The sequence below is a fragment of the Dioscorea cayenensis genome, chromosome 5, assembly GCF_009730915.1.
Source record: "Dioscorea cayenensis subsp. rotundata cultivar TDr96_F1 chromosome 5, TDr96_F1_v2_PseudoChromosome.rev07_lg8_w22 25.fasta, whole genome shotgun sequence".
Classification (NCBI taxonomy): Eukaryota; Viridiplantae; Streptophyta; class Magnoliopsida; order Dioscoreales; family Dioscoreaceae; genus Dioscorea; species Dioscorea cayenensis.
Genome location: NC_052475.1, coordinates 26,197,208 through 26,219,300, shown reverse-complemented (window position 1 = coordinate 26,219,300; position 22,093 = coordinate 26,197,208). Strand labels below are relative to the sequence as shown.

Sequence of the window (22,093 nt, the reverse complement as noted above, 5' to 3'; positions counted from 1 at the left end):
TTCTGTTTTCCGGATATATAGAATGGAAAACAGTTATGAAAACGGGTTATAGCTCGTTTAATGCAACATTAATACTAATACAAGTGATATGTTTTAAATAATTTGTGAACATTTTGGCCGCTCTGCCTTTTGTGTTTTATCTCCAGGGGTTTGGTTTTGGTTTTGGTCCACAGATTACAACAAACTTTTTTCAATATATTTTTCATATAAACTTAGATGTTTGATACGTATCACATATGTTTTTAATAGTTATAATTTAAATTTAGTTAATATCCTTTTTTACCCACTAAAATCCAATCTAAATATTAAACATTTTCTCTTCTATAAAAATTGGTCTATTATGTTTTTTTTAATTTCACATAATTTATTTAAAAATAAATTTTATTTTATTTTTCTTGTCTTGTGAAATAAGTGCAACAAATTCTATCTTTTCTTAATTTTTTTTAAATATAAAATTTTTATCGTCTTTTATATATAGTCAAAAAATCAAAGGGAAAAAAAATAAAATGATGTAGTTAAAACATATTTAAAAATTGATATTGCAATTAAAAGAAATTAAAAATATTTTTGTTTTTAAGATAAATTGATGTCGGCATTGAAAGAGGGTTACATTATGATTAAATAACAGTGTGAAAAATTTAAATCCTAATCATTACAAGCATATATAACACATATAGCTTGCAGTGAGTTTCAAGTAGGTCACTTTTACATAAATATCTAAGTATTGTTTTTTTTTGTGTTATATATTTTGTATATCATTTTTGCTGAGATATTTAAATATCATTTATGTTTCCATTTTTTTTCTCCTCCACTTTTTATTAATAAAATCATCGTTTATTTTTTCAAATCTTTTTTAAAAAAATTTGCACAAATTATTGAATGGATCATGGATTTTTTTTTTTATATATATAATTAAACATCTCAACATGATACATTGGCACATCAAGTAAGAACTAACATGGAAAACCCCAACATAAGATATAATTTTTATTTCTGCTTTTATCATACAAATGTATATCTTTACTTCAAAAATTATAATTAAAAAAAAAAATCTGGTTAGAAAGTTTACATCTACACGAGAGTGAAATCATATAATATGCAAAAGAATCAATTGGTGTCTAAATTTTTTTTAGGTACTAAAAATAAAAAATATATTCACTTTTATATAAAAAAATCACCAAAGTGACTCACAAAAAATTTACCATGATTATATATATATATCAGCATTGATTAAGACATACATGGAATCAAAAACTAAAATATACAAATTTATATAATTCACAGTTATTTTTAATAATTATAAATCTAAAATTTTTATAAAAATACTATTAATAAATAATAACTACCTTGTTAACTTATTGATGAAAAATGTTCCTATACTCATGGCTTCACCACCTTTAGAAAAAAATAAAGTAAAAAAAAAAAAAATTATTTTGAACCGTAATATTTAAACTCCTTTACAATTTTAATTTAACCATATCGGGTTTATCTAAATTTTTAAACATAAATCATCAAATAAAAAGCTGATATGACTCACTTAAATTTAGTAGAGGATTAAAAAAAATTTTTAATTTAACATAAAAAAAACTAAAAAAATAAAATTTTTAAAAAAAATAAAAAAATATTTATAAAAAAAAAAAGCATAACCAAAAACCACACACAACAAAACAACACAACACTGGCCAAACTTCCATCAATCTAGAGAGAGAAACAAAGAATTTTCTAGAGAGAGAAATTAAAAAGGTTTAGAGAGAGAAACATAAATAAATTGGACAGTGGTGTGAGAAGTAGAATTTTTTTTTTTTTTTTGGTTTCTTTTTCTTTCATTCCATTTCTCTTGTGGTTCTCTCTTCGTCTCTCAATCTCTTTCTCGCCGGAGCGCAACGAATTGATCCTTGAAAACCCCAAACCCTAACTTTGCCGCTTTCTCGAGCTTCTCCCGGCCGAGGAACCACTTTCTAGGGTTTCTCTTCTCCTTTGATTTGCTAGGCTTGTTGCCTTGTTTAGGGCTGCGGGCTTTCTTTCGGATCAGAGGGATTGATCGCTTGATTGGGCTGCTCTTGAGATCAGTTCTGTTGGTTTTGGATCTCCTCGATTCGGACATGGAAGAGGACTGCACTTTTAAATCCACCCGGGTTTTGCTTCGTTTTTGGAGTTGTTGCTGAGATTGATCCTTTGGTTTTGGAACTTTTTTTTTTTTGTAAGGGATTGTTGTTGGATTTGTGTTGTTTGTTGCGCATTAATGGAGTAGGACTGGGGCTTGGAGATGAGCGTGAGGACATGGTGTATGAGGAGCAGCGTGGGTGGTGGTTCGGTCACTCATTGGAACCGTTTTGCTGGAAATTAGTGGGAATATGTCTCGCTGCTTCCCTTTTCCACCTCCGGGATATGAGAATAAACCTCCGATTGAACACTTAGATTTACTTGCAAAGGTTTACCATCGCTCATGAATTTATGGTTCCATTTGCTTGAATTTTGGTAGCATGTGCTTTATTGACTTATTGGCTTATATCCTAATGAGTTAGCCAATCGTTTATTGGTCAGTGAATAGTTCATGCTAGGAAAAAATCACATTCATGGGAGTGAGATAATTCTTCGCATTTAAAGCCAATGATACTGATCTTGTTGTGGCTTGTTGTTGATATGTTACAGTGCCATAGTTTTCCCTATCGGAGTCGTCATTTATGCCAGTTTTCTTGAAGTTGTCTGTGAGCAAAGGTCACGGCAAAAATTGAACTTCAAAATGGCCTTTTTTGACAAGCATTTGACTTGTTGCTCATCCTGTTACTGGATTGCCTTTTGTGTGCAAGCATTATAAAGTAATTATAGTGAAAAATAGAATACCTAAGTGATAACTTTACCGATGTTTTCATGGTTTATAGTTTCCAGTTGCATGGTTTCAGTTTGTCCTTTGCAAAAAAGGCATACCGTGAATTTATCCTCTAATCCAGCTTTTGATTTTAGTGCAACCATAAAATTGTTGATCCTTGCAATCGGACTTTTTGGCTTATATTGAATGTTGACCTGAGATTTTGAGAATTTGGCTTAATTTTGTCTGTTAATGCTAAAGCAATATTGCCCTTTTCGTCTTTTATATTAATATTTGAACAATGCCTTTAAATGAATTTTAAGTCATTTCGGTATAAACATAGGTTTGGACATGTTGAAGTCATTTTTTATCTGCTAGTTTAATCTTGAATACACTTGTTTAGGACTTTGTGATTTGATTTTTTTTGGTTTAATCGTTTATATTGAAGAGAATGGAGGGAGAGCCCCTCGTTTTATAATCTTCTCATCTATATTTTTTATGGGCTGTTGGCTATATATTTGGCAGCATGTATTATATACCACTTAATTTATATTCTCTTACCAAATTGCATGGTTGGCATAACATTAAAGTTCACATCTTAAAACTTGCTTTAGGATGGGGTATTGGGGTTTATCACTGTTTGTGATTACATGATAAGAAAAGCTTTGTTTCAACTCTTGATGATATTTGCTTGAACTTTACATTTTCATGTTTGCTTTTAATTAGATCAAGGATGGTATTGTAAACATTATGTGACTTTTGATAAGATGCTTTATGTTTTTTATTGTTTTTATGGTTTTTCGTTACTTGATTTGAAATTTCAAACAAATTTGTCATTTTTGAGATTGATCATTTGTCTATGTCCTGTGTTAAGAATTATGGACTTTTAATTCAGACCTTGTTTAATGATGGCTGAGTTTGTTATTTTGAAGACACATGATTTAAAGTTGTAGACTTCATTGAATCTTTCTTTTAATGGCAGGAATCCTGTTTAAGTTGCATGACTCTAATAGTTCACCGTTAGTTGTTTGTGGTTGTTGATAAGTTGAGCTTGTGAAAATTCTTATGATCAACGCTTTTAACTAGTTGCCTATAATGATTTGTCAGTTTCTTATCTGGAGTCCTGTTGGCATCATCGATTATGATATTTTGAAGCATCTTATGTATTTTCTTATGTGCTTATTGAAATATATCGTGTTTTACCTTAGGACACGTTTGATTTCTAAGCAGTAATGAGATGGTTCTTTACTATCATTGCATTTCATAAAATTCATGTTTAGTTGCTATAGAAACACTATTCAGTTTGGATTTCCTTTTATTTGTCACTTTTGTAGATCAAATTTGAGCGAAGTACATAGCATAGTAATTATCACCATAGTTTTTGCAAATCTCAATTAGCAGTATTAGAGAGAGTGGGTTTACAAAAGATCAATGCTTGGGTCAATTAGCTATCTCAGAGTGAATTTTCCATATTATGTTTCCTTAATCAAGTCTTATCCCATGTCTAAAAATTTTAGTGTGATGCCCCAAAACATGCTCCTAGATATCGTGTAAACTTTACCTTCTCTGTTGCAATGCATTGCCTTTTTGTGAAGATTGTGGAGAACTTCATCAAACAACCAAGCTGTTGATCCAATGACAAACTTTTTTGGCGTGAATACGATATACAGTTCCATCTCTATTGTTCACTTCTATTGGAACTGAACTTTTAACTTAAACTTAGCTGATAACTTTTGTTTGATAAAATTATCAACTATCATGCTATGATTAGGAATCTTTGTTGGAAACATTCATTCTATTCTTAATGACAACTTCTAAAAGTTGACCGGATGATGTGTATATAGTTAGAATTCATATTTTTCACCCTATTTCACTTTGCTTACTATTTTTGAAATGGACAACAATTTGGTGCGGCTTAATATTGTCTTCTCTTTGTATTTGACCTAGGAGCCCTTGTTTTGTCTGTTTTGTCTTATTGTAGGTGCATTTAAGTCTGTTGGTTTATCAACATTTATTTTCTTTTGGATGGATTGGTTTCAGTTTTAGTTGATTATTTTGTGCTATAGATGTTAGGGTTGTAGACATAGTTCGGTTTTAGCTCTAGGGTACAATCAAAGGTTTATGGTTAGCAGAACATAACACAATAGGTTGATGTAGATGAGTTATGAATTGTTTAATTTATGACATTGATAAGGGATTGCCAAGGAATTCTGTTACATCTAGAGAGAGGGGAAGGGGGTTGGTCCAAATGTTTTTGGTTGGCGTCTCTTGAGCACCTATTACTTCTTCCTTTGATCACCCTTAATCTTCTTTTTCCTTCTTGGGTTGTTGATGCACTCTACGCTTTTATGTTCTTGTGTTTTAGGCTTATTTCAGAAAGTCAATTGAGTTCCTGTTTTTATCTTCGTCTTTATGGTCAGGAATTTCAATTAACATCAGTTTTTTTTATGAAGGATTGACTGATACTAGGTTTAGTTTTGTTTGTAAATAAGATATGTTTGTGTCTTCTGTCACTTGTTATGATCACCTCACGTTTCAGATCTGAGCCTAATTCAACTGTATTTATTTATGAGCCATGTTCCATTGATTTTCATCCATATTTTTTTTTCCAACAATTTGTAACTCATGCCTCACATAATAAAAGCTCATACTTGACTTTCTAATTTGGTCTAAATTAAAAATTAAATTGTTTTGTGGGGGAAACCCTCCTACATTGGAGCTGAGCCATCCTTTTCATGTGACAGTTTTGATTACTTTAGTATGTTGGTGATATCACAAATTATATTGGGGCCTAGTTTGACTGTTATCCCAGATCATGGCTTAGGTTTTGGTGTTGCATTCTTTTTCACTTGCCAACCTCATACCTCAATGAGGTTTGCAAGCTTGATACCAAATATTGTATTATGATACTGTAATTGGTTTCTTCCTGTAATATCCAAACTACTGCTAAATGAAGCATGTGGTCTAAAGGGGATTTTCTTGCTAAATTCTTGAAATCAACTGACTAACAGAATGGTTATAAAATTGTGCCATTCACTTCTTGTAAGTTGAAGATTAGCAATGGAGTGGATGTGTGCCATTGTTAGTGGTTGAGTCATGGAGACAAATATTAAATGTCTTTTAAGGAATCAGTAGATGTAATGTTATTCCTGGTCCTTGTTCTTTGGTTGTTTTAACTTATTGTTTGACTTAATTTCTCGAATATGTCCATGACTTCATTTGCATTGATTAGGTTTTATATTTGCCTTTTCTTCTTTGGAGAATTTCAGCATTTCCTTCGGTTACTGAGCTTTAAATGATGCTAATCTTTAGATGAAATTTGTAGTAAGCTCAGTTTTATGCTTACTGTGTGCCTTTCATATGATTAAGGCTAACTTGTTATGTTAACCCTCAGTAGCATTTGTTTGCCCCAGTTATTTAGTAATGATAGCATAATTCCTATTTAGGTTTTCTGTTAACTCAAGAAGCTTAAATGTAAGCTGGTCTTTGTTTTGTTGACTAAATTCTATCCTTTTATTTGTAGTTACCATACTTTAGGACTTCGATGCAAGACACTATCCTCAATGAAATGGCCAGACTTAAATCTTGTTTACATTGATATTCTGTACTTGACATAATGTACTCATCTGTCATTAGTGGCTGTTTCTTCTCATCCTGATGCTTCTGGCTTTTTAGTAGCACTGGAATCCTTTTATTGACGTCATTATAGGGCCTTTTAGAATGTATTGACTTAATCTTGTGTCTAGTATCTCGATTTCCTTTTATTCTCTCTGTCATCCTCAACTGAGCTGTGGGATGATGGTTATATCTTTCCTGGAAGTTCTAGCTAGTCTTACTTTATGATGTTAGATTGATGCTGTCATGTTTTATAAACTCATTTATATACTGAAGTGACCTTCTGTTTTCTTCTAGCTTTTTGACTAATTTGTCCAATGACCTTAGACTTCGCATTGATTTTTTCAGGAGAAGCCCAAAGAGAAGAAGCATAAGAAAGAGAGGAAGGACAAAGAAAGGAGAGAAGGCAAAGACAAAAAGGATAAGGATAAAAGCAAAGATAAACGCAAAGAGAAAAAAGATCGCAAAGAAAAGCACAAAGATAAGAAAAAGGACAAGGACAAAGATAAAGACAAAAGCAGGACATCAAATGAGGTAAGAAATGAGGCACATGCGGTGCCTCAGAATGGAGAGAAAGTTGGTGGTAGCAGTCAGAAGGCTGGTGATGTTAAAGATTCTAAATATGCAGAAGAATTTGGCAGGAGAATCAGAAATGAAGAGAAAGGGGTGGCAAATAGGGTGGTTGAAAACTCTAGTGGTTTGCTTCAAAAAAGAAATGAGATCATGGGAAGCGGAATGCCATTTGGCAGTCCAGTCCAAAGAAGAAGTGAGTGTGTGGGTACTGGAACTGCAGCCACTGCTCCAATTCAAAAGAGAAATGAGGCATGTTCAATTCCTAAAGAAATTGAAATCAAGGATGCTGGAACTTCGAGTACTAATTCTCTTCAGAAACGAACTGAAAGTGCTGGCGCTGGCTCTAGAATTAGCAGTTTGGATAAAAGAAGAATTGGGGGCACAAACTCCATCACTGCAATTTGTGGATCACTCGAAAAAGGTATTGAGAATGCCGATGCTAGAACTGCAATCAATGATTCAAGTCAAAGAAGTGAGGCCATTGATTCTGGAAGTGCAATTAGTAGTTCTTTGCAAAAAAGAACAGAGACGATGGCTACTGGCGCAGGTCAGAAAAGGAATGAGAGCAAGGGTACTGCAATGGCAGCAGATAAAGAAAGAGGAACAGGGAATAAAATGGTCGCAAACCATATTGGTACAGAAGAAAGAAGAAACGATGGAATGGACAAGGTGGTCGAAAAAGATACGGACAAAAGATTTGGGAGTGTTGGCGCTTCAATGGCTCTTGAAAAGGAGAGAGCTACTGGAAGCAAAATCGTTCCAAATCTTGCTGGTAAGGAAGAAAGAAGGAACAGTGGGTTGGGTAAACGGGTGGAAACAGGTGCAGAGAAGAGGACTGGAGCAAAGGATAAGGCTAAAGACCAAGAAGCTGATGGACACAGGGATAAAGATCGAGAAGAGAAAAGAAACAAAAGCAAGCATAAAGACAAAGATACAAATAAGAAAAGGGAAAAGGATAAAATGAGGCAGAAAGGTGAACAGAGGGAGAAAGCTCGAGAGATTATAAAGGATTCCAGTAAAAAGGGTCTGGTAGACAGTTCAAGTATCAAGCTCAATGATTATCGCACAGACAGTGAAAAGAGTACTCATGTTGATGAAAGTACCAAGAAGAGGAAGGACTTTGAAATAAATGGTATATTGCACGGTGAGTGTTTTATATGTGCATTTGTTATCAATAATCTCTGTGAAACTTGTTCTTCCCTTGTTATAGATTGGAGACTCTTCATCTTTTGATTCTCCATTGCACATGTGCCCACAGAAAATGATGTGCGACCAAATAAACTTCTGAAGGCAACACCTTCCCTTCATCCAACTTTACAGAATGGAAGGACATTGGAACCATGTCATATGCCATCACCTAATCCTTTGATCAGGCTTGAGACCTCAAATAGTGTCAAAGCAGCAGAACCTCCAGGTAACAAAATCCACAAGGAGAATGGTATCGCAGGAGCTCATACACCTTCAATCCATATGAAACCTTCGGCTGCTGTGCAAACTGGTGGGAAGGGTGAAATCTCCATAAAGCCACCCCATCGCGATTGCAGATATCTCAGCCAAGTATATTCTGTCCCCAAAATGGAGGAATTTTCTGAAAATGATGACCAGTCATGGCTATTCAGCACGGAGAACTGCCTGCAAAAAAAACCAGTAAAGCTCAAGGCCGAAGGAATACCTCAAGTGTGGGCACAGGCAATGCACATTGATTCTGCGGATGTTTTTGCTCTGCCATATGTGATTCCATACTAATTAACGGGGAATTGTTTACATCACCATTCTAATTACCAAGTCTCTTGGTCATGGTATAGGAGCAGCTATTTTTTCAGGCTGCGTTCTATCATTACTGCATGACTGCTCTTTCAAGTGTGAGCTCAGACTTATCATTGTGGCGAAGTGATGTGTGTGCATGACCTTTGCCCTGGATCCATACGAATGCGCAATCGAGTTACAGCACTACGCAAGCTCCCAGTGCATCTGCACACAATCAGCAGCATGGTCACCTTTGCCTGTAAGAGACAAGTAACTAGTCCATTGTCCGGAGTCCTCGTCAGGGAAAGACGGTTCTCATGTTGTCATTGGGAGCAGAGACTGTTCTAGCTTCATTACCAACAATTTTGATTTATTCCATGTAAATTTTTCTCATAAAAAAAAGAGATGTACTATAGAGGGGAGGGGAAGAAGTTAAAAAAGGCTTTTAGGCTGCTATAATTTATTCATACCTTTCTTATTCGCTAGGGTTTCCAATAGCGCACTTGGCTGATAGCACTTTGCAGATCAAGTTGATTTGGTGGAAACTTCATTATCAAGTTGATTCGCTAGGGTTCTTGGAATGTGGTGCTGGTTAAACCTCAGTGCTCTTTACCATTTATTCCATTTTCTGCTAATTGAGATGAGCGGGTGATCTTCCACCATAACAGGTCATACATTAGATTATGTTCACATTATCTGTTATATTATATATATATATATATATGTCATTTACTGATGCTAAATAAATGTATTTTTTTTTCTTAAATCAAATCATAAGTTGAGGTTCCATATAAAATTTATATTGCAAATGAATGTTATCAACCCCACTCGTTCATTTCATTGTCCCCCAAAATTAAAAATCCGTTGTCAATCATGTTTACTCATAACTTAACTGCACCACAGATCATATTTTCTAATTTCAGAACCAGAGAAATTCTCTGATGCTGTCCTTCTTTCACAATCTGAAATGATAATGGAAAAGGCAATATGAGCTCTCTCTAGTACCACTAGTCCTACCTACTCACGGAATGGCCAGGTCATCACCTATCCCACCATATTTATGATCCAACGGTCATAATGTGTACATTGTGTGTGTGTATATATATATATATAGCCAACAACACAAGATGTTCGACCAGTAGAGATCCCATCCCACCAAGTCGTCGCAAGGTGTTCGACAAAATGCCTCCTCTTGAAACGGACGCCGAGCTCCACCTCGTCATGTATCCGTTTCTCGCCTTCGGTCATATTAATCCCTTCATCCAGCTCGCGCGCAAGCTCTCCGCCCATCCCGGCATACGCATCACCTTCATCACCACCACCGGCACACTTCATCGCATCACCCACCTCCTCTCTGACTCCCCCGCCGTTTCCGTCCACTCCATTCAGCTTCCCCACGTCGATGGCCTTCCTCCTGGAATCGAGACCACTGCTGACGCAACCCTGGCCATGGCCGAGCTACTCAAGCGCGCCGTGGACCTCACTCAACCCCAAGTGACCGAGCTGCTCACTCTCCTCCGTCCCCACGCCATCATCTACGAGTTCAACCACCAGTGGGTTCCCTCCATCGCGCGACCACTAGGCGTCAAACCTATCTTCTTCTCCATCTTCAGCTCCTTCACGAACGCGTACCTTGTGGTTCCCTCTCGTCGATCATGCTCCGGCGATACGTCAAAGCCGCCACCCGGCTTCCCGGCAACTTCCTCCCTCTCCTCAGTACCGAAGTACCAGGCCAACGACTTCGCCTACATATTCAAGAGCTTCGATGGCATGCCATGCGTGTACGATCGCGTGGTGAGCTGCATAGACGCCAGCGACGCGATCATCATAAAATCTTGCATGGAAATGGAAAGTCCTTATATAAACTACTTGGAATCTGAGTTTAAGAAGCCTATACTCACCTTCCCCGCCGTACCGGAGCCGGCAATAGGCGATCTAGAGAGTCACTGGGAGGAGTGGCTAGAGAGGTTCCCAGAGGACTCTTCTGTCATTCTCTGCTCCTTTGGGAGTGAGGCCTTCCTCGATGATTATAGTATCAAACAACTACTTCTCGGTCTGGAAATGACCGGGTTACCATTCATAGTTGTACTCAACTTTACAAAAAGTGGTGGTCATGATGAGCAAACGTTGAAGAAGAAGTTGCCGGAAGGGTTTGCGGAGAGAGTGAAAGGGAGGGGGATAGTGCACACCGGGTGGGTGCGGCAACAGCAGTTACTACGCCACCGGAAAGTTGGGTTGTTTGTCACTCATGCAGGGTTCAGCTCGTTGCTGGAGGGGATTGTTTATGGATGCAGATTGGTGATGTTGCCCCAACGTGGGGATCAGTTCTTGAATGCGTCCTTATTCGCCGGAGATCTTGGTGTGGGTGTGGTGGTGGAGAGGGATGAGGAAAACGGGACGTTTACCAAAGAGGGAGTTAGAGATGCAGTGAACAAGATGATAATGATGGGAAATGAGATGCATGCGAGGGAGAAGGAAAGGAAGTTGAAGGAGTTCTTGATGAATAAGGAGGTACAGGGGATGTTCATGGTGAACTTCGTCAAGAAGTTGAGGGAATTATTAGTTCCTGGGGTTAACAATTAGCTAGGGTTTATGCATGCGGAACTCCCTCGATCTGTTGTTGATGTGTATTAATTTATTCCTCAAATCTTTCATCTGGTTTGTTCTCTTCTGTTCATTTTTTTTTTTCTGTGAGTTTGATCCGTGTTTGGTTATTCCAACTGAATAATATTGCATTGCATTGCATTGTTTTTCTTCCCGGCTTTTTTTTTTTTAATATTAAAAAAATATATTTAATTAAATCAAGCATGTTTGGGTTATTTAGCAAAAATACACATGTCGGTGGAAAACGAGAAATTTTTTTCATATTTTAAAATATAGAAAATGGGAGAATTTCTCCCCTTTTTATTTTTTTAATTAAAAAAATTATAAAATTTTTTAACTCCAATTTTTCCTTTTTTTTAATTAAAAAAAAACTCAAAAGTTGCATGCAGCTGCTAGCTGCTTTAGTTTTAAAAAATTTCTTATTATATAATTAATTTTTTAATTAAAAAATAATTGTTGATATATATATATATATATTAACGTTTTAATTTTTAAAAAAATTACTAATCACGGAAAATATTAGAAATAAAATGGCTAAAGTTACACAGATAATTAATTAGTACAAAATATGATGGTTAAATTTACAACAATAAGCATTTAGTACAAAGTAGGACGGTCACACCTACACTATTAGTAATTAGCATAAAGTAGGACTGTCAAATCTGCACTGGTTAATAATTACCACAAAGTAGAACAATAAAAAGTGTACCGGTCAGTACTTAGCACAAAGTAGGTTAGTTAAACTGTACCAGTCAGTAATTGGTACAAAGAAGTTTAATCAAACTTGTATCGGTAATTAATTAGGACAAAATAGTACGGTCAAACCTGCATCGGTTAATGATTAGCACAAAGTACGTCGGTCAAACCTGCACTAATCAGTAATTAGCACAAAGTAGGACAATTAAACTTGCACATGTCAGTAATTTAAACAAAGTATGTCGGTCAAACCTGCACCAGTCAATAATTAACACAAAGTAAGACGGTCAACCTGCACCGGTCAGTACTTAGCACAAAGTAGGTCGGTCAAACTTGCACTAGTCAGTAATTAGTACAAAGTAGGTCAGTCAAACCTCCAGCAGTCAGTAATTAGAACAAGTCAAACTTGCATCGGTAATTAATTAGGATAAAGTAGAACAGTCAATCCTGCATCAGTCAATAATTACTACAAAGTAGATCAATTAAAGCTGCACCGGTAAGTGATTAGCACAATGTACGCCGATCTAACTTGCACCATTCAGTGATTAGTACAAAGTAGGAAAGTCAAACCTACACTAGTCAGCACAAAATATGCCGGTCAAACCTGCACCACTCAGTGATTGGGACAAAGTAGAACAGTCAAACCTGCATCAGTCAGTACAAAGTATACTGGTCAAACCTGCACTACTCAGTGATTAAGACAAAATAGGACAGTCAAACATACATCAGTCAGTACTTAGAAATAAAACGTTAATATATATAGAGGTTGCATCATCTGCGGACGTTCGTAGATTTGAAATCTACGAACGTTCGTATCAACCGTTCGATTTTAATCCAACGGTTCAGCACTATTATATCAACAGTATCTCTCTGCACTATTCATAAGCACAGTAAAAAGTGGGATGCACAGTATTTTAATCTAAACCATTCAATCAATCTCAGCACAGTAACTGAAACAATCTCAACCATTCAACCCTGTTTATACTAGATCTACAGGAACCCAAACCCAAAAATTAAACCCAAACTGAACTAATCAACCCACCCCTAAACCAAAATTTCGTCTCACTGTAGCGTAATTAAGGTTACTGTGCTCACCTATGAACGTCCGCAGATGATGTTTACCCATATATATATATATCAATAATTATTTTTTAATTAAAAAATTAATTATATAAAAAAAAAATTAAAACTAAACAGAAGTTCTATGCAAACCTTTTGAGTTTTTTTTTAAATTAAAAAAAAGATTTATTTTTTTATTAAAAAATTTACAAAATTTTGAAAACGAGAGAATTTCTCCAATTTTCAAAATTTTTTAATTAAAAAATAAAAACGGGAGAAGCTCTCTCATTTTCTATATTTTAAAATAAAAAAAATAAAAAAATATTGAAAATGGGGAAAGTTTTTTTTGTTTTCCACACCAACATACGTATTCTGATATAAAATCTCAAACATGTGTCATTTAGTAAATATTATTTTTTAATATTTAAAAAAAAACCAGATTTACACCACTGTACCTGTCATTGTGATGTTGACTTGACGATCAACTTGGACAAATTTTACTGTTTGTATTAAATATATATATAATTACTTTGTAGGGCCCCTAATATAGGGGTCCTTTAATAGTGATGTGTCACATGGTCCCTAATATATAGTTACTTTGTATGGTCCCTAATATAAGAGGGTCCATGTTTAGTTTTTGGTATAATATCCAAATTAGTACTTCTATTTTTTTCTCTTTTTTTTAGTCCCTCTACTCAAAATTGTACCTCACTAATCTCTCTACTCTTGAAAATGACTCAATTTAGTTTCTCTACCCTTAATTTTTTCTCATCTAGTCCCTCTATTCTTGAAAAATACAGTCAATAATTAGCCTATTTTAGAGTAGAATGGACTAAGTAGAACCATTTTTAAGAGTAGAAAGACTACTTAAGAGCATTTATGAGTAGAAAAAGAGAAAAAGTAAAAAAACCAAATCAAGTAATATACCTTAGTTTTTCAACTGAATAATATTGCATTGCATTGCATTGCATTGTTTTCCTTTTTCAGATTTACACCACTTGGCTTGTTACTTAATATTGACACACGCATGGTTGATTACTTAAATTGTGATGTTGACTTGAAAATCAAATTTCCACAAATAGCTTTGTTTGTATTAAATTAAATTTATGTTACGAGTATCTCTAATGGCACTTTGGTATGCGCTCAATGAGAGCCCGCTAAATAACGCTCAGTGGCCATTGATGGTTCAATCTGTGGGCCTCATTATTTTTTAAAATTATTTTTATATTTAAATAAATATGATTTCATAAAATATATAATATAAATAGTTAAAAAATGAATAAAATTATTATAGGTATAATTTTATAGTAATAACTATTATAAAATATGGTTTAATGGGTAGTTAGGAGTTTAATATCTTTTACTTTAGTGGAGAGCAAGAACAATAATTACGCTCTCATTGTTTTTCAATGTTCTTTCTCCTGCTCTATCTCCCTCAAATCTCTCTTTTTTTGCCAATGATCTTCGGGTCTATTGGTACATGGGTCGCCGATAGAGCTCTCACCGAGTGGTAAAAGTTCGATTCTCGGCTGAGGGCACATTTCTGGAAGTTGTGAATAGTGATTGTGTACGGGTGGTTCCAGCGCCCACGTGAGCGCGGCCCCGTCCCCACTTGTTCCACTGAGGCTTGTGCACGCCCCTGGGGTCTCTAGTGGGTTCGCCCCGCTCTTCTTCCTCAAATCTCTCTTTTTCTTCATCTCTCTTCTTTATCTTCTTCAACTTTCTTTTAACCGTGATCTTGATACACATTATTTTGGTACTTTCATTGAGAGCAAGTGGTGTGGGACTGGATGAAGAGCTGATTAAAAAAAAATTTTAACTAATAAAAAGACTGATCAGAGAGAGTTTTGACTAGAAGTAAATCTTAAGTAAAGTGTTCTGAGTAAAGCACTGATGAGTAAAATATCACTAAGTTAAACGTGACCCGATGAGAACATCGGGTGATCGGAGGAGCAATATTATAAATCCTGTTTTATCCCATATCACCTAATTGAGTACGAGTCTATGGACACATATGTGAGGACATCCCCACTTTATTAAACTAGTCTTTTGGAATTGTAGGTCTCCCACTCACCGTGCGCATTAGAAGTTGTTCACTAGAGATTTTGGAATTGGTGTTTGGGAGGATATCATGTGTAGGATGGGAGGTTCACTCGAGATGAAGTTAGGGAGTGACGGAATATGAAGTGGTGGGTGGAGACTGCAAGTCTATGGATGGCGAGTCAACAGCAAATTATGAAATGTTATTTAACTCCTTCAATTTTACCAATTAAATTTAGACATTATATAATGTAATGTACCAGTCATACACACACGCACTCTAATTTACAATCAAGTGTATCAAATGTATGCTGTTGGTGGACAAGAGTTAAATCATAAGATTTAAAATATAAAAAATCATTTACTTATGTCTACGTATTTATCTACATATTTATTCACATCTTTATATATATCCATAAATATGTGTGCGTATATATCATATTCTCTGGCCTTCATTAATTCTCACATTCTTTTCTTTTTTTTTTTTTAATGAAAACAATAAAAATTATATGTTTCAAAGCATAAGCACTGGGCAAGAATTGATTATTGATTATTCAATTTATACATCCTCACCAAAAAACATGAAGTTTGGATCATAAATTTATATTTACAATCAAAAACATATTATCATCACAATGTTCAGTAAGACTTGAACTCTAAATCTCTTATATATTTTTTTGTAACAAAGCCAATATCACTAGTTGTAAGCCTTTGAGTTTAATTCTTGCATCTTGATGAGGTTTCATGAGAGCAGATAAAAAATACTTCTTATAATTTATTTTCAATTAATAATATATCTTTATATTTGTTTTGATGATCACGATTTATGAGCGAGTGTAAGATGGTCAATTTTTTTATTTGTTATCTCGCGAGCCAAAACAAAGGCACGTGATAAACCCGTGACCATATCTCCCGCCATATCTAACGGCAGGCAGTCACACGCTCCAACAACCAAGTCAACCGCCGCGCGTAGCCTCCCATGAAATGATGCTCCTCTACGTGCCTATATATATATCCCGTCCCATAATGCAAACCAAGTGTTCGACGGAAAGCCCCAACCATCTGAGCCCACCACAACCAACACACCCTGTTCGACAAAATGCCTCACTCTACCCACGAAGACCTCCATCTCATGCTCTACCCCTGGCTCGCCTTCGGCCATATCAACTCCTTCGTCCAACTTGCGCGCAAGCTCGCAGCATTCCCTGGCATTCGCATCACCTTTCTCTCCTCCTCCGGCAACGTAGCCCACATTGCCAAACTCCTTTCCGATTCCCCCACCGTCTCCATACTTTCCCTCAAGCTCCCTCACGTCGCTGGCCTCCCTCCGGGCATCGAGTCCACCTCCGAATCCACCCCGGCCATGGCTGAGCTCCTCAAACGCGCCGTAGACCTCACTAAGCCCGACGTCACCGAGCTGCTCACTCACCACCGTCCAAACGCCATCGTGTACGAGTTCGCTCACCCATGGATGCCATCGATAGCGCGTCCGCTCGGTGTGAAAGCACTCTTCTTCTCTACTTTCAGTTCAGTCTCCACAGCCTATCTCACCGTCCCATCACGCCGGTCATGCTCCGGAGAGATGTCAAAGGCGCCACCAGGCTTCCCGGCGACGTCCTCCATGTCCACAGTTGCAAACTACCAGGCCAATGATTTCGCCTATATCTTCAAGAGCTTCAATGGAATGCCATGCGTGTATGACCGCGTGGTGAGTTGTATGGATTCCAGCGACGCAATCATCATGATGTGTTGCATGGAAATGGAAGGCCCTTATATTAACTACGTGAAGTCAGAGTTCAATAAGCCAGTGCTACTCGCCGGCCCGGTTGTGCCGGAACCGGCAATAGGTGAGCTAGAGAGTCACTGGGAAGGATGGTTACAGAAGTTTGAAGCCGGTTCAGTGGTGTACTGTGCACTGGGGACTGAGGCCATCCTCAGCGATGATAGTATCAAAGAACTACTTCTTGGACTGGAAATGGTTGGGTTACCATTCATAGTAATGATCAACTTGCCGAAAGGCGACACCGAGGGAAACCCGGAGGAATTGTTGAAGAAGAAGGTGCCGGAAGGGTTGGAGGAGAGGGTGAAGGGGAGGGGGATAGTGCACGTAGGGTGGGTGCAGCAGCAGCAGATGCTGAGCCACAAGAGTGTGGGTTGTTTTATTTGTCACTGTGGAAGGAACTCGTTGATGGAAGGGATGGTGTCTGAGTGTGGATTGGTGATGTTGCCGCAGTTTGGAGACCAGTTCTTGAATTCGGCGTTGCTCGCCGGAGATCTTGGGGTGGGAGTGGAGGTGGAGAGGGATGGAGAAAATGGGATGTTCACCAGAGAGGGAGTTAGGGATGCTGTAACGAAGGTGATGGAGGATGATAAGGTAAAGGAGAGGAAGAGGAAGTGGAAGGAGTTCTTGGTGGATGAGAAGGTGCAGGGGATGTTCATGACTAGGTTAGTGGAAGAGTTGAAGGAAATGGTTAAGCCTTGTGTTGTTTGATGATGCTTGAAGATTAACAAGAATGTTTTCATTTTCCTATTTAATGATAAACAAAGCTATATATATATATATATATATATATATATGGGAATGGGGATTAAAAAAAGAGATGATTATCCAACACAAATATAATTTGATTAAACAGCATAACCCACAAATCATACACTGCATGTCTGAAATCAATCCAGTGATAACTGCAACGCACTCTTATTCACACCATACATATTTTACATAGAACACTCATCATCAATCTCCAATAACCGTATGCATTTGGCTTACATTTCTATAATTACCTTACCAGTAGCATGGCCATCCATGAGCTTTGCCCAGGCCTCCTCAGCCTTGCTAAATGAGTGCTTAGAATCCACCAATGTTTTCAGCTTCCCTTCTTTCACCAATTCAACTAGAAATTCCATGTCTTCTTTCTTAGGAGACACAAACATTGGCACAAGCTGTTTCTTGGGAAAAGTAAGCTTCTTCAAAGTGGAACTGATTATAGTCCAAGGAGTAGGAGTTATATCCACAACCTTTGCATTAGCATTGAGGTTTGGTTCAAAGATGGACCAACTGATGCCAATCGTACAGTGAACAACAGAATCATACTTCTTTCCTGATGGACTCTTCAAACTTGCCCCTTCTGGGGTCTTGTAGTCCAGCACCTCGTCTGCACCCAAACTCTTCACAAGCTCTACATTTCGAGCACCGCATGTGGCAGTAACATGAGAGTTGGCAAGTTTCGCCAATTGGACTGCATAGTGCCCCACACCACCAGAAGCGGCAGTTATCAGAACGTTTGAGGATTTACTGGTGCCGTCAAAATTGATCCCTGTGGTTTTCAGTGCCTGGAGGGCCGTGAGAGCGGCAATAGGTAGGCCAGCACCCTCAGCTGGGGATACTTCGGGAGGCCTTGTTACTGTTAGAGCTTCTCCAGCAACAGCATACTCAGCAAGGCCACCTCCTTTCTGGCAGTAAGTGTTATTGCCCAGAAGTATAATGATACAATTGGAATGAAATTTAAAATACAAGTACAAACATCAAAGCAACATTGTTGTAGCATTTCCATATAAAATTATAATGAAAGGAGATCACATGTTATTTGTTAGTTAATATATCATAATGTCAAGATGGATTATAATCCCAAGTCAATGAAGAAAATTAAGTTGCACGGGTAAGTGATAGTGAAAAACTCAAACCAGAGGTCTGCAGAAAAAAACAATAGAGCCTTCAGCGATCAGCATCAATTACATAGCATGGAAACAAGAAGGTATTTATAATGCTCCAATCCATCAATATGAAATGATGGTGGCCTCCTACATTGCCTATAAACAATAATTAGGAACCAATTTATTCCATGAGCTGTTAGATATTGTTTAGAACTTTAAAAGATCCGTATACTGATATTCAATACCTTATAATGACAGTTGAGTTAGTTTGGTAACCCAAACTACATAATGAAAAAGAAAAATGTGAACAAAAATAAAGAAACCATTTAATCAGAGAGCCACGTCTACAAGACATGCTATATAGAAGCACTCAGAGCAAGGAAAAATTTTCAATGCTAAAAGGCGACTTAATAGTAGTCTAGAATAGTCAAGCAGTTAGCCTCAAAGTTAACATGGGACTTCTACAAGCAATACATGAAAATACATGGCTCAAGGAAAGTAAAAAGATTGAAGCATTATAGCCTAGCTAAGCAAGTTGGACGTGTTTCCTTAAGCAATATCTAGAACGTAATTGAAAAAGGCAAGAATGATCACAAATTTTTTTTTTAGTGACTTAAGTTGGAGCAAAAAATGGGAAGACAATACAAGTAAAAACCTGAAATACTTACCATATAGCTGACCATAGATACAACTTTGTCACCAGGTTTAAATCTATTAGCTCCAGGACCAACCTCAACGACCTCTCCTGCTACATCAGTAACTGTGTGCCAAAGAAGTGATATCAGCCATGTTTTGTATTGTTGTTTAAGAGTTCCAAATTTAAATTTAAATTCATCAAATTGAAGAAAATACATTAGGACATCAGGCTGTTATCCTCTACAGAAAGCAGATCATTTACACAGGAAGATATTATTAGAGTCAAGGAGTCAAGAAAAAACAGATTGAGAAAACAGTTATCTACAAATTTCAAGTCTCATATGGAAAAAAGATCCACTAATGAATACGAAGATTTAGCATTTATCATTACTTGCGAATCTAAAAATTTGGACATCTGAACATACAATTTGTGACAGAGAATTAAAAAAGAGGAGAGCTGTTCAATCTCCATTTTGACTAAAAAAGAGAATACAAAATATTAAATTTAGTCCTACGCTAGGTAATGTTTCCATTCTAGAGTTAGAAAATCCACAAAAACCAACTTAAATATGTAGCGCAGGAATGAAAAGTTTCACCTGGTATAAATGGAAATTTTGGAGGCAAGATTGGTCGCGCTATGCCTTTCTGAATTTTCAAATCAATAGGATTCAAAGCTGCAGCTTCCACTTTCAACAATATCTGATCTTTCTTAGGTGAAGGTATAGGAACCTCAACATGCTGAAGTGAACACATTTTCCAATAAATAAAGCATCAATAAAAAATTAAAACTAATAATTAGTAAACAAATAACAAACTGTCCATGTTTAAATTGTCATCACAGAGAAAAAGACAGAGAAAAAGAAAGAAAGAAACAGCATCCCCACAAAAACCATTTATGCAACACAACAAGCAATGATAATTAAATCTGGATCTAAAAGCACAATGCTCACTTGGCCAACTAACTTTCACATAGAAGCAAGCTCTTGAGATTAAACAATAATCCTGAGTAAGATTTATAAAAAAAATATTAATTAAAAAAACGAAGCAGCAACACAAGCAAGATGTCATTTTGATCATAGAAAAAGAAAAGGTAAAAGTAGAGTTTCGATTACAAAAGCATACAAGCAAATGAAACACCAATTACAATACATAATCCAATTAATAAACTTGAAAACTAATACACATAGAAGCATGAGAAAGACGAGCCATTTAACAATGTTTTAAGGTTGCAAACGAAATCCCTAACATCAACTCTCTAGGAAAATTTCTCAGCTCAAAAATTCACACATTTCAATTCTCACCCAAAAATCATCAAAAGAAATACCCCCAAAATTTCACAATTGAGCACCTTGACAAATAATCCAATCTTAAAAGAAAAAGCAAACAACAAGAGATCTCCCATTATCCTTCTTGGATCACAACAAAGAAAACCTTAAAAATCACTGAAACTACAAGCAATCACAGATAGAAAGATAACTGATGAGATGAACAGAGAATTCATAGAGAAATTGCAAGGGTCTCCAGCACTCACTTTGAGGCCGGCGGCGCCACCGCCATAGCTATCATACCAAACAGCGCGCATGATTTTACTGGCCATCGGAGCAAAACTGCCGACGAGAGAATGAGGGAGTGGATGAGAAATGAACAGCGTTGTGTTGTGGGAAAGTATGCTACGTGATTTGTTTTTAGGCCACGGTGGCCAATTGTTTAAGTAAAATGACTAAATTAGTCCTGATTAATTCTTCTCTAGATAACAAGATGTTGATGTTTCTCCAAGAAAAAAACAGAAAACAAGATGCTGATGTTCTTTCTCTCCAAGCAAGGCCTTATTAGGTTAATAATTTTTTTACATATCCAAAATCAAATTTACAAATTTACCTGACACTAGTGCTGATGTAGGAAGGCAGTGACGTCCCATTTTTTTTTAATTTTTTATTTTTTAAGTTCATGTCAAATGAAGAGAGTAAAGTGGAAAATGTTGTACAATTGAGGAGTAACAGTATTTTTTTTTTTTACATCAAAAAGGAGAGACAACAATTAGGGAGACCTACAATTTCATAACCAGAGCTACAATTTAGAATGTTTGGAATAAGCATAATGTGTGTATTTTTAATGCTAAACTCCTTCTACATATGTCAATTGTTCTAAAAATTGATCATATATTATTATTATTATTTTTGTTTAATACAGCTCTAAACTCTAAAGACTAAAAAAAAGAGCAAAAATTGGAGAATGGCATGGCTACTATAAAATATAGCTTACACTTTTGAGGCCTTGAGTTGATGGAAAGAGGGATCCTAGAGAAGCGACAGATTATTTGAGCTCTCACTAGTTATTGACGGATTTGTTCTAATCCACTCAAGGGATGTCTTTTCCAAGGGGGTGGTTTTCTATTGTTATTGTTGTTCTTCACTTCTTCTTCTTCATATGTACTGTACCTCTTTTGTTATTTTCCCATGTTTTTTGTTTTTTTCTTTTAATAAATGTAACTATTCATATTTTCAAATAATAATAATAATAAACTAAATTTTAAAAATCATTAATGGCTCTTGCTCTTGTACTACTGCAACTACCTGATACTAAAACAATAATCTACAGCCATAGTTAAAAAAAAATATATTTATAGCCATAGAGCATACATGCAAGACAAACACTACAATT

At 36.3% G+C, this 22,093-nt stretch overlaps 4 protein-coding genes across 4 annotated transcripts; 3 read left to right on the top strand and 1 right to left on the bottom strand.

Moving 5' to 3' along the window:
* The first annotated feature begins 1,800 nt into the window (after nt 1-1,800).
* LOC120261155 (serine/threonine-protein kinase fray2-like) lies at nt 1,801-9,210 on the top strand. Its single transcript, XM_039268901.1, has 3 exons — nt 1,801-2,432; nt 6,773-8,141; nt 8,256-9,210. The coding sequence occupies exons 1-3, from the start codon at nt 2,355-2,357 to the stop codon at nt 8,741-8,743; spliced, it is 1,935 nt and encodes a 644-aa protein (XP_039124835.1). The 5' UTR covers nt 1,801-2,354; the 3' UTR covers nt 8,744-9,210.
* Nucleotides 9,211-9,832: 622 nt separating this feature from the next.
* On the top strand, nt 9,833-11,495 carry LOC120260663 (anthocyanidin-3-O-glucoside rhamnosyltransferase-like). Its single transcript, XM_039268199.1, has one exon. The coding sequence runs from the start codon at nt 9,926-9,928 to the stop codon at nt 11,324-11,326; it is 1,401 nt and encodes a 466-aa protein (XP_039124133.1). The 5' UTR covers nt 9,833-9,925; the 3' UTR covers nt 11,327-11,495.
* Nucleotides 11,496-16,183: 4,688 nt separating this feature from the next.
* Nucleotides 16,184-17,697, top strand: LOC120260813 (anthocyanidin-3-O-glucoside rhamnosyltransferase-like). The gene has a single exon (XM_039268379.1). The coding sequence runs from the start codon at nt 16,242-16,244 to the stop codon at nt 17,631-17,633; it is 1,392 nt and encodes a 463-aa protein (XP_039124313.1). The 5' UTR covers nt 16,184-16,241; the 3' UTR covers nt 17,634-17,697.
* A 46-nt stretch (nt 17,698-17,743) lies between these two features.
* Nucleotides 17,744-21,117, bottom strand: LOC120262239 (chloroplast envelope quinone oxidoreductase homolog). The gene is made up of 4 exons (XM_039270320.1): nt 20,964-21,117; nt 20,029-20,170; nt 19,465-19,556; nt 17,744-18,595 (listed from the first exon to the last, which is right to left on the bottom strand). The coding sequence occupies exons 1-4, from the start codon at nt 21,027-21,029 to the stop codon at nt 17,909-17,911; spliced, it is 987 nt and encodes a 328-aa protein (XP_039126254.1). The 5' UTR covers nt 21,030-21,117; the 3' UTR covers nt 17,744-17,908.
* Between the last annotated feature and the right edge of the window lie 976 nt (nt 21,118-22,093).

Excerpts from the sequence above, each read along its gene's own strand:
- LOC120260813 (XM_039268379.1), top strand. The coding sequence starts at position 16,242 with ATGCCTCACTCTACCCACGAAGACCTCCATCTCATGCTCTACCCCTGG.
- LOC120260663 (XM_039268199.1), top strand. The coding sequence starts at position 9,926 with ATGCCTCCTCTTGAAACGGACGCCGAGCTCCACCTCGTCATGTATCCG.
- LOC120261155 (XM_039268901.1), top strand. The coding sequence starts at position 2,355 with ATGTCTCGCTGCTTCCCTTTTCCACCTCCGGGATATGAGAATAAACCT. Across the intron at positions 2,433-6,772 it reads ACTTAGATTTACTTGCAAAG|GAGAAGCCCAAAGAGAAGAA; the intron begins GTTTACCATCGC and ends TGATTTTTTCAG. Across the intron at positions 8,142-8,255 it reads AATAAATGGTATATTGCACG|AAAATGATGTGCGACCAAAT; the intron begins GTGAGTGTTTTA and ends ATGTGCCCACAG.
- LOC120262239 (XM_039270320.1), bottom strand. The coding sequence starts at position 21,029 with ATGGCCAGTAAAATCATGCGCGCTGTTTGGTATGATAGCTATGGCGGT. Across the intron at positions 20,171-20,963 it reads GTGGCGCCGCCGGCCTCAAA|CATGTTGAGGTTCCTATACC; the intron begins GTGAGTGCTGGA and ends TGTTCACTTCAG. Across the intron at positions 18,596-19,464 it reads TATCTATGGTCAGCTATATG|AAAGGAGGTGGCCTTGCTGA; the intron begins GTAAGTATTTCA and ends ACTTACTGCCAG.